General features: G+C 45.4%; 1 protein-coding gene across 2 annotated transcripts in view; it reads right to left on the bottom strand.

Moving 5' to 3' along the window:
• The window catches only part of LOC118209623 (F-BAR and double SH3 domains protein 2-like), a 75,459-nt gene that overhangs the window by 11,530 nt on the left and 51,583 nt on the right, over positions 1 to 12,346 (bottom strand). The window contains exons 10-14 of one of the 2 annotated variants that reach the window (XM_035385133.1): positions 11,387 to 11,482; positions 10,164 to 10,238; positions 6,448 to 6,564; positions 3,863 to 3,967; positions 1,626 to 1,787 (exon numbers count right to left, since the gene is read on the bottom strand). In XM_035385133.1, coding sequence (XP_035241024.1) covers positions 1,626 to 1,787; positions 3,863 to 3,967; positions 6,448 to 6,564; positions 10,164 to 10,238; positions 11,387 to 11,482 — 555 coding nt within the window. The remainder of the gene's footprint in view (positions 1 to 1,625; positions 1,788 to 3,862; positions 3,968 to 6,447; positions 6,565 to 10,163; positions 10,239 to 11,386; positions 11,483 to 12,346) is intronic. The other variant, XM_035385134.1, reaches the window with a different exon arrangement.

Below are 12,346 nucleotides of genomic sequence, written 5' to 3'. Positions count from 1 at the left end.
GGAACGATATCACTTCTTATAAGGAACCAGGTATGAAAGAGGACGACTTGAGGTAATAATGCTTTCGGTTACCGACTTTGACAACACTCTTGGATTTTTCAGTGTAATTTTGGATCATTTTGGTTGCAGAAGGCAATTTAAAAGATAGAGGAAATGACATTGAAGAACGCAGAGTTCAGAGTTCCGCATAATGTATTAATGATTACAGCCTATTCAGGTAAGTGCTTTCCCCAAGCCCAGGATGCTCAATAAAATAAGCAGTTTTGACATATTTGTTGAGATAAACGGCATGCAGATGTTTCAATGTGTAATGATAAACCGAAAGTGATCGTAGATTCCCTGGAGCACACAGGACAAGAGTGATAATTAGGACAACGAGGACAGCGATCCTGACAAAGACGCTGCCAGCGTCCCCCGTGGCGTCGGCACTCTCTGAACCACTTCATTTAGGGCAAGTCCGTTTACCTTGGTGTCAACCTAAGAAAAATACTCTGGTATTTAATTATACCCAGCACGGCGCGTCCCCTGCTCCCCCCCTCGCCATGAATCACTGCAGATGGGCGGAGGAGGGAGACAAACGCTCTCCGTTTATTCGCAGCAAACGGAGCGTTCCCGGGAGTCGCGACGCGACGGGCGATGCATCACCTCGGGACTGCGGAGCTCCGGGTTAAACGACCCCCTCCGCACCGCCGGGCTGCGGCCCACCCGGGGACAGAGGAAGGCTAGCCCTGCCGCCGCCACCGCACGTCTCTCAGCGCGGCTCCAAGGACAGCACCTCTTTCCCGCCTGGCTCTGTGTCGGGGGGGACCTGATAAGGCTGCCCGTGCGCAGGGGTGATGGTCTGACTGGTGACTACTCCACCCCCCCCCCCCACCCCCCAGGCTGATATTGGATGTCAGCATGCCTCCCTTAGCCATGTGGAAGCTGTTGGTGGGGGGGGGGGGGTGTGGCTGGCACCCATTTTGTCTTAGACACAATAACGATAATGGCACCAGAAAGGAAGGCACGCCGGGTGTGTTTTTAATGACGCAAACAGGGCGGATGGTGTTTGTGTTGGGAAATGTGCTACATCCTCTGTGAAAAGCCGCACTCTTTCACTGTGTGGCAAGGCGGTACGGTACACACTAATAATGGTGTTTTCATGGGCGGGGGGAGACTGGGCACCAATGCTGTAGCCACATGCGTCCTAACACTATACTAGCTTTCAGAGGGCTAACAGATATAAGTATTAGCCTTGATCTAGAAAACATACGTACAGTGTTTAAAATGGTATTTGAGTGAGTATAGTATAGCACGTATCAGTGCAGGGGACTAAACTACACTGAAAGATTGTGAGAAATCAGAAATGAAAACATGAATGGTGTATAGGTACAGAAGAATGTTTGAGTTCAAGTGTGAAGTACCTTGGGTAATCTTTTGGGAAATCAGTGTTTCACAAAAGAATAAGAAGCAAGGAAGCGGTTTGGAACGGTCTAACAATACATACACCGTGCTCTCAGGGAGAGCGGGATTGTGGGTAGTGTTGCTTGGACAGACTGTGTAATACAAGGCTGTGAAGATCTTCACTAAGGGTGAAGACTCGAGAATGGGCAAGCAGTGCGGCGCACACGGGTGGAGGTGCTCACCGAGAGTGAAGGATCGTGGGTAGTCAGGGAGGGAAGGGTGGCCCAGCGCTCATTCTCCAGCTCCTCCATCACCTGGTTCATGGCGCTCTTCAGCCAGGTATCCACGGACACGCCCACCTGTCTCAGCAGGTCCAGCCGCGCCTCCGCCTTCAGCTTAACCGTCTGCAAAGAGCGCAGCACCGCCGGTCACAACCGAACAGACTCATTCAGCACAACCACAGGACAGAGCAGGAACCAGCACACATCGCTCCACCACATCCCACACGCACACTCAGAGAGCAGAGACGATGAAGACAGAGGATGAGTAAGCACCAAGGAGGACAAAATGTCTGCTGAAGGCCACGGGTCCAGTGGCACAAACAAGCTCTTTGGATGACTGAGGAAGAAATTACCTTGTGCTATTTTTAGGGAGCTACACGCAGCAATCGTGACCTTTTCCTCAAACCCCGCCAGAGTCCAATTTCATTTGACCTCAGACAAATAAAAAAAACCTGCTGATTCCGGGTGAATTACAGCCCTTGCCGTGCAGTCAGACACGTCTGTCTACCAGACTGCCATTTCGTATGAGCGGTTCCACATTTTAATATCCCAGCAGCACTTCTACTAATGAAATTCTGAGGTCTAATCGAATAAAAACTTATGATGAGAAAGGGTGCCCGAAATCTCCAGTACCGCATTCCATAAAGAGGACTGTAAAGATTTTAACTTGCACATCCTCCGCATACGTGTTCTAAGTAAAGAAAGCTCTGGGAGGTGTGCACGAATCCTTGAATCTCACAGAGAAAGCAGCAGGAATGCTGCATAGTCCAGTGCAACTGGACAAGAGGTAGTAATCCCTCAGGGACCAATCAGCAGCCAGAGAGTGAGAGGTACAGGGCTTGCGATAATTGGCTCTTCTTTTGCCTTGAGCGCTCCTGGTGAGCGGATCGTTCCTCTCCGAGATATTGGCCATGTCAGAAATGCGGAGAAAGTGCGCGATCTGAATGGCTGCACAAGCAAAATTGTGGTCGCTTCTCTGACTGACAGGAACTGTCACGAAGTCGAACCATCCAATCGACGTTCACGATACAGCCTCCTGGATCAGCAAGTCTGTAGTCAAAGTGTCTATGTTTGCTCAGCACATCTACATTGGCTCAAAACCCCAATGCCCACGAGCCGAAGCCATCACCACAGCCCCCCCCCCCCCTCCAGTTTCTTTGCGTGCATGTGTTTAAAGCCACAGCAACATGAATCCATTATGACCCTGTTAAATAACTTAGACACACAACACCTAAATGAACCTGCATGTACTCAACAAATGACAGACCCCTTCAGCATTTCTCTTTTGTTTTCCAACAAAAAGAAAAAAAACAAAAGATTTAAGTAGAGCTGATAATTAACAGGGTAGCCAGCTTTTAAATATTTTATGTTAAGTACACTTTCTGTAGGCTATTGGACTGTTTTAATCTGCCACTTCCTGCTTTGCATGACACTCAAATAAAAGATGATGATTCTCAAATGCATACATTTTTAGTCCATTAGCTCTTAATGGGTAATTAAATATTAATACTGCTTATTAAACTAATGGAATCAGAGGACAGACTGTTGGGGAAAAAAAGGAAAATAAACATTTGTTTTATTTGTTTAGTTTACTTTCAGACTAGTTAAACACATTCATGACTTAAATGACATTGTCTTATTCTACAGTTATTTTACAGTACTATTTTACAGCTTCACCATCACACAGATTATTTATCAGTTGTCCAGTAGGGGGCATCAGACACCTCTGAAAGCATGAGATTCTTTTTTTGGATGAGGACAGAAGATTTGATCAGATGCAGAGACTGGCAGGCTGTGCTCTCAAAAGATCGATTGAGGAAATAAAGCACAGGGGACAACACATTTCCAGAAGGTTAATGTATTCATCACAGACAGAGAGCACAACTGCCCTGGCTAAAGTTATAATGCTCTTCTTAAACAAGCATGCAAAGCTTGCTCACTCATATACACGCACATGCATGCACACACACACACACACACATGTGCACACGTGCATGCACACACACGCGTGAGCGCACACACACGAGCGCGCACACACACACAAATGTTCGATGAGCAGATATTCGCACACTTTTCTACACTGCACAATTGTGCATGCATGTAGAGTATGACCTGAACAATACACACATACACAAAAACACACTGAAACGCAAAGGTGAACACCCACACACAGGGGCGAACAGACGTGCTAACGCTACCTCAGCTTTTCGGATGTTCTCCCTCGCCTCCTCGATCTTCAGCTCCAGCTCATTGCGACTCTGCTCTGAAGGCAGGACCCCGTGAGCCTCGCACTCTTCCAGAGTCTAACGTTAAAAGAACCAAAACGCAACATCAGAAACAACCACCAAGTTCTGAAACATTTCTTCCCCCAATAGTTCCCCCATTTCAGGGCACCATAATGTTCAGGACAAACGACTTCACAGGTGTTTCTATTTATTCAGCCGTATTCAATGGCTTCCTTAGTGCAGCTATAAGACAGCTTTCAGTATCTAATCTTGATTCTAGGCTTTTGATTGCCTTTGGAGTCTGTTCTTGGTGTTTGCTAACATGAGGACCAGAGTTGTACCAATGAAAGTCAATGAAGCCATTATGAGGCTGAGAAAATAAGAAAAAAAGCCATTAGGCTTTTCAAAATCAACTGTCTGGAATATCATTAAGAAGAAAGAGACCACAGGTTAGCTCAGTAATCACAATGGGCCAGGTACGCTAAGGAAGATCTCTGTAGTTGATGACCGAAGAATTCTCACCATAAAGAAGAAAAAACTGTCCAACGAATCAGAAACACTCTTCAGGAGGCAGGTGTGGACATGTCAGTGACTACTGTACGCAGAAGACTTCACAAAGAGAACTATAGAGACAACTCAAGATGCAAGATACTAACGAGTAGTTAGACGTAAAAACAAGATGGGCAATTTACAGTTGGCACAATAAGATGTGCCTATAAAAGAACCATCAATCTAGTTAATGATGTTCCAAAGGTTTTATTTTGGTAAGCTTAAGGTTTGACTATTTTTCAGCCTCATTTTGGCTCCCTTGACTTTCATTTGCACAACTCTGGTCCTCATGTTGACAAATGCCAATAACAGACTCCAAAGGCAATCAAAAGCCTAGAATCAAGACTAGATAATGAAATCTCTCTTATAACTTATAACTTATAACTGCACTAAGGAAGAGACTAATCAGAAACACCTGTGAAGCCATTCGTCGCAAACAATATGGTGCCCTAAAATGGGGAATATGTGTAAAAAGTTCTGCAATTTCTACATGGTGAAACCAAAAATGTATAAAAACATCCTTTAAGAATCTGCGTTTTAACCACACGTGAATTGTTTGGTACAAATCTAAAATTGTGGAGTACAGAGCCAAATCAAGAAAGACAAGAAAGAAAGAAAGGAAAAAAAATAAAAAATATATATAAATATATATATATCTCATTCTTTTTTTTACATACTGAATACACTCAGAGTTACCAAGGGACTTTTTCCAATGGCTAGATCCTGGATAGAGTCATAAACATACATTTTGATTGAATTTGGCTAGCCCAAGCCTGTCATGGGAAGAACATGACTTTCAAATGGATGTTAATGGTTGTATAATGCGACATATTTCTATGGGTATATAAAAAATATATTTAAAATAAAGTGTGTGATTTCAATGTTTATCCAGTGATAAAGCAAACCGTAATACAGCCTCACACACCCCAACCTTTGAGACTTTACTCAACAATATCCAGCATTGCTTACATAAGCAGCCACCACAGTAAACCCATAATGCCCTGCTTTCCATCAGAACATTAATGTTCACCTCTGTGACCGCTTCTATTTGATCACAAGTAAAGCTGATAAAAGACGAGCTGGCAATTCCATACATCCTGGATTATGTGGCTTTTTCCCACAGACGCCAGACCAGAGGCACTGCTTGGTGATCTCCGCCTTCTCTGTTCACGTGGTAGAGGAAGCAAGCCGGAGAAAGCTGGGCAGATAACCTTGTGTACTCAGCGATAGCAGAGAGCTGCTCTAACCTTTACTCTCTACCAGAGAATTCTCATCCTTTCACCTGCCACATCTTGCTTGTGGCAGCTGAAAAGACAGCAACGATTCCAGAGATCTAACAACAGACCTCTGAATCACAAGCCAGAATCACACGTAAAACAGTAAACAGCAGGCTTCTCAAATCCCTCGTGAGTCATCACTCAGTAGGCAAACTGAGAGGCTGGGTTATAGACCATTTTGGTGTTAGTAAACTTTGATTAGTAAACTTTGACAGTTTGTCTAATGTAGCCGTGGTTGCAAAATAAAGATTGGAGCGTAAAACGTTATCGTTAGTCTGTTCTTTTAATGGCGTGCAGCAAAAAAATGTCTGCACTTAGTTTCAAAGGGGGTACTCATTGATGGTATTCAATAAAAATGAAGGCCCGATTTGTTTTTGTTTGTTTTTTGGTTGCCATTTCTTCTTTGACGCTCCAAAACGATCTATTAATGATAGAGCTTTGAGGGTACCCTAAAAGGCAACAACAGCAATTATGCACATGTACATCTTTAGTAAACATCAGGAATGTTGGATGTTTAATATTTTGCTTGCAATGAGGTCAGCAATGTCTACTGAAAACTGGCACTGTCTGGTACACACCAATGCAGTCAATAGGGCATCTCTGACTTTTACTTTGGTTACTGTGATTATGGTGAAAGCAGCTCTCACTGACTTGTGGTTCTAACCTATGAACCCGTTTACCATGTTGAGCAGACAGGAGGCCCAATGCTTGGAGAAAGGGGTCGGAGCTCACCCTCTGGTTGTGGATGATGTTCTTGTGCTCTCTGGCTATGCGGGTCGCCCACTTGCGGGCCTCTTTGTTCAGGCTGTGCTCCTCTGTGGTTCCTGTCTCAGACTCCAGCTTCCCGCTCTGGAACACAAAGGGACTGGTCACTGAATAGGAAAGGTGTGTGGCGGCACCTGTGTGTTTGTGTGTGTGTGTGTGTGTGTGTGTGTGTGTTTGGGTGGGTGGGCAGGGAGTTGGGGCATGGGGACACCCTGTATGAGCTGGAAACACCTGACACACTGGAACAATGACAGTGGGGTTTGGAGCACACCCCACCCCATTCCCCTCTGATATGCCCTCACAATGGAGACACAATGAAAAGAGTCAGGTGAGTTCTGGACTGGCAGGAGCCAGTTTGGGGGGGGGGGGGGCAGGCATCATTGCCATAGCCACTATACTTTTCTATATTTTTCTACTGCCATTGATTTGATTCTGATCTGCATATAAAAACAGACTGTATACCTTTCTGCTTACAATGCTTTATGAAAAATGACTGTCCTGTAAAATATATCCCAATGAGAGAAACTGTAAAATGACTGGTTCTCACTGACTATGTGAGGAACTGCAGTAATCAAGAGAATTAAACAAAGATTAAGGATATCTAAGCCACAGGTAATACCACTGACAAATACCTGCGAAGGCGCGTGGCATTTTCTGGTTATTTGCCTTCAGCTGCTGCCATTTTACACAACTGAAATATATTTGTATCCCTGATATTCACAGAAATGTCTGTTAAACAGAAAAGCATTAGGCTAGTGCTTTTCAAACTAGCTATGTCAACCTGACATCCACCGTGCCACTTCTTAACAGATTATCCATTTTTCTAAATATATTACAGAAGCATAGGATCAGGTCTCTCTTTCAGGAAAATGTGAGCAAATATTATTGAACCAGACAAATCTCTGATTTAATGATAGCATTAAAACGGCTCCATTGAAAGGTGCAGCATGCCTGCTAGGGTGTCAGAAAACTATGATGTTGTTATGCAGCATTTCAGAACCAGTCCAAACACAGAAATCCCTGTTGGCCTGACTCCCACAAGCCCAGTCCTTGTTTGAAAGGAAAACAAGCAGCCAAAATCTCAGGAGGAACAGCTGAACTTCCCAACACGCACAGGCGGATCTGAATGAACAGGGCCATGCTCTCCTCGTACGGCGCCGAAATCTCACAGGGACGAACATCGAAAACGGCCGAGGCGGGTGACGTGGAAGACCTGACGATGTTTTTGGGAACCGGGATTTCTGAAACATGCCTCACAGCACGAGTGAGCTTCAACCACAGATGACGCACTTCCACAATGAGAACAGTCTGTCTTAACGGGATACGCACAGAATTCTGGGAGGGGTTCAAAGGTCAGCAGCCCGCAAACTCGTAATTCTAAAATGCTTAAGTTCTCCGCTGCAGAGCTATGAATATTTAAAGCGACCGACGGGCCCACAGCATCCGATGCTAGGGTGAAAATGCATGTGAGAGTAAGACTGAGGGTGAAAGGCTTAAGGCCTTTCTACAACAGATTAAACAGGTTTTTTTTGTTTGCAGGTATTCACATCTTAAAAAGTAGAAGATGAATTACATAACTGGCAAGAATTTTCTTCTGGGCTGTGTCTAAAGATCATAAATTAGGTTTGAGGTTTAAATAAAAAATATTCTGTTTCTGTAACACTGTAAGAGTGAGTGGGGAGGGTGTGGAGACACTTAAGGTTGTGGGGGGGTTGGGGGGGACGTGGTGATGCAGCCCTTCACAATGCAACCTTTTCATGAGCTGCCTAGCAGCACACCAGCACACTGCCCCCTTCAAAACCACTCCTCTCCCCAGCACCCACCCCCCCTTCCCCGCCCCCCGCCTCAGGATCTCCAATGGCGAATACAGAATCGCTAATATTTTATTAGAAACAGACGTCTGCTTGTTTCATTTCCAGAAGCAAACTTAAATGGTATATTCCACGCAGGGCTCGGTGCGGGGCGGAAGGTGATGGGGTGGGTGGGGGTGCGCAGCTGAGCTCCCCATCCCTGAGGCCGGACGTTGGATCTCGTGGCAAGACCCCCGCCCATACCCTTCACCCCCCCCCCCCCCCCCCGCAACACCATGGGACCGGGGCGGAGGGAGCAGGTACCAGCCGTGCTGACGCTGGCTCGATACAGCCACGCTCCTAATGTGAAATCTGGGACTAATTTCACTTTCGTTACGCCTGTTCTTCAGACCGTTTCTTTGTTCTGATCTGGTGATACCTTCCCTGCAGTTTGAAAGAAAATGGAGGTATGGAACTCTATAGGGTCTTAGCTCTCCCTCTCTCTCACTGACTGCTCCTCTACTTCCCATTTTTTCTCTGTCAGGGCCATTCAGATACTCAATCTCACTTACTGCTTACGCTATCACACACTCTTCCTCTCTCTCTGTCATTCAGACAACTGCTGACATGGTGATTGACACCTACAAGTGCATCCTGGGCATCACAGAAAAGATTGCATCACATGCGTGTGAGTTCAAGTGTGTGAAATCAGGTGATTATCTGATTTGCGGAAAACTCCCCTCAGAAAAACTTTTTTTTAATACCATCAGCCTCTAATACCATCTGCTTGGAGAGATTCTTTTTCTTTTTTTTTGCAGTGCAAAATGAAAGCCAATGATTAAAGGACTTTTGATTCATTGTTGTGCAGAGCTGTTCGGTGATTTCCTCATTGAGATGTCAAAACATCTTCCAACAGAATTCTGCCCCAGATTAATAAAAAAACCTGAGAGAAACGACATAAAAACTCTTAAAAATGCAAGAACTTCAATGAGGGCTGTATGAAATAAGAAAACTAATCCTAGATAAATAGAAAATAAATAAATTTCCGGATAATGCAGGGAAACCTAAATGCAATCGACCAGGCGTAGGAATGGTGTATTGAAAACACATGATTGTCTTCAGGACTTCCATCATGTGTGGAATCCATCTACTGGAGTTTAATCACAGCCATATGCTTCTACTGTAGTGCATTCTGGGTAATGAAACAGCAGTGGCCCTGAAAGACTGTGAGCATGTAGGTTTGTGTATCACTGTCTATGTGCCACAGTATTTACCAAAAAAAAAAAACTAATATCACAATATAGCATGTAATAGGAAGCTTCAGAATAAAATAAAAGGTAGATATAATACATTTCCCTTACTTATTTTCACATTTCCACACACCCAAACAGTTCTGTGCGTATCCCATAATTCTTGGCCCCTCTTCTTGTAAGGCAGCAGGCAGGGGGACCATCATGCATTGCGCTTCTCCACTCCGCGCCCCCTTTCGGCACTGATTGAGAAAGACTTTGTCCATCCGTGCAGACCACATTCCAAATGGTACCCTCCACGTGATGGGAAGTGCTAACTTATAAGACCCTCGCTTCTGCTCAAGGGATGGGGGTGCAAGGAAGAGGCTTGCAGCCCCTGTGCTTAGCATCAGCCTCAACTGCACATGAGTCATCTGCACAGACTCAACTGAGACTATACCTGAGGCCCACTATGAGGGAAGTGCACCACAGGCTTAACTAATGAAAATCTAGTGAAGGCACATGATGAGAGCCAGTGCGGTTAGTGGGTTTGGAGTGGAGGCAGATCGGGTCTCCCTGTCGCGTGCCAACACCTGCCAGAGCATGCGCAGGACCGCTGGAGACGGGCTGAGGTTCAGCGCGGCACTGCGCGGCAGGGCTATACCTGCGCCAAGGTCATTCTCATGGCACTGACGGCCGACGGCTCGATGTCCACCAGTTGCTGGATGCCGCATAAGCTCTGAGCAGACAGACAGACAGACATACAGACCGATAGAGTGCACGCAGAGACAGAGACAGTTGGAAAGAGCAGACAGACCAGGATTAGTGGTTACTGAATCACGAGGGGGGGGTTAGTGCACGTCGTCAGGCGAGATGCTTGCGTTGCAGCCATTTGCTTCCAGACCAGCGCGGTGCACAACCAGGTGCACACGCTGGTGAGTGACAGGGACTGATGCACCCTCCCTTGTTGTCATAGAAACCCAACCTGAAAACTGGATGACGGTAAGGAGCAGCGCCAAGATTCTAGAAGTGAGCGGAGATGTAAACACACACACGCACATGCACACGCGCGCACACACACGCAGATGCAAAGAAGTATTACTGTGAGGTTCACCATTCAGAGATTCAATCATATCACAGGAGGCATAATTGCCTGGGTCTAAAGTTTAAAGAATGGAACTTCGCTCCTCCTCTATCTGCGTTGCCATCTGAACCCACACCTTATGCCAGAGTGCATGTCGCAGCATGGCAGGCCGTGACGTGTGGGAGTGGAGAATTCACAGAGCTGCCCACCAACCCCCCATCCCGCCCAAACTGCTCCATGTTAACAGGGCTCCACATCTGGCACGTTAAACAAGGGCCGCAAAACAGGAACGGATGCGAGGATTTATACACCACATAAACACCGCTGATGGCGGAGTCAAGACTGGGACAGCATATGGTTTTGATGCAAATCAGTATTCTTGCTTGGAACGATTAGCATTCCTCCATAACGGCATCCATAAAAGAGCGAGTCAACGCTGAAATGCAGTTTACTTCTTGGTAATGCAACAAAAAGATTTTTTGAAAAAAAGTTGAGAGTGGTTAAAGATCCCATTTGTAGACTGGTTTGCATTTACTCCTTCACACAAGTGAGCTTGTAAGAAAAATCAATAAAGGTTTAATATAGTGTTTTAACTTTGCCTTAAGATATGGGTCCATATAAGCTCAAGTCAAAAATCATCCTGATTTCAAATTCAGAACATCCCTTATGTAATTAAACAGCTTGCAGTCCCCTGTCTGTCATTGCTGTCTGGGGCAGGATCAGTCCAGTGTCCAGTGTGTGAAATGGAGGGCTACAGGCCCACGCTCTGAGGGGAGGAGGGCTCCTGGGTGGGGGGGACCTACCGTGTCACTGTCGCTGGGCTGGAACTGAAAGGTCTGTGCTTTGTGAAAGACAGGATTCTCCTGCATGAAAAGCTGCTGATTAAAGTCCTGCATCACCTAGGAGAGGAGAGAGAGAGAGAGAGAAAGAAAGAGAGAGACAGAGAGAAAGGAGAGGAAACAGGAGAAAGTAGAAGGCAGAAGAGATGGAGACGTACTGTCAGAAATATTGTATGAGAAACATGCACACACGCACACATGCGAACAAACCGCTAGACAAACATAGAACGGTATTTAAGACAGCTGCACCTGAACGGAGCCAGAGGTGCTTCAACAGCAAACCAACCGAAAGCGAAAATGACCCAATTCCCCCTGGGACCCAGGCGTGTCACGTGGACGTGGGCGTGTCTATCCTGTGACGATGGTGACTGGGTGTCATTGTGGATTGTGGAAGCCGGGCAGTCAAATCAAATAAATAGCAATTACATGACAAGCTATGTCTGCAGTTACTGCAAATATGAACGGATTGTTCACTTTTCCACTGTTTTATTTCCTTACGTCTTCCATTTCATGCTATGTGAGGAATGCTCTAAACACATATTTTAAAAGTGAGACAATCCAAGAGCTTTTATTTGCCAACTGAATTTATTGTGTCATCTGTGTAAACATGGCAAGCTTTCTTCATGAGGGAATGGCGAGATATTAATATTTATCATATTAATATTTGGGCTCAGTGGCCCATTCAACATTCAAGATGATGTATACAGTTTAAGTTTAGGGATTATTACCAAAGAAAAACAAGGACACTTGTTTACAAAAATGTAAAATATGCTTATAGACAAAGTGTAAGCAATTGCACAAGCTATGAATCAGATTATTTATGGGTCAGCATATTGGCCTGTATTGGAAAGGCATAAGCCAAAATGCATATTCATCAGAATAGCTTTCTTTGCTTCATTAACAGTGCATACTCCCAGCTAGGTC

This window comes from Anguilla anguilla, chromosome 12 (genome assembly GCF_013347855.1).
Source record: "Anguilla anguilla isolate fAngAng1 chromosome 12, fAngAng1.pri, whole genome shotgun sequence".
Classification (NCBI taxonomy): Eukaryota; Metazoa; Chordata; class Actinopteri; order Anguilliformes; family Anguillidae; genus Anguilla; species Anguilla anguilla.
Note: the sequence above shows the minus strand (reverse complement) of the source record. Positions and strands in the feature narration are given on the sequence as shown.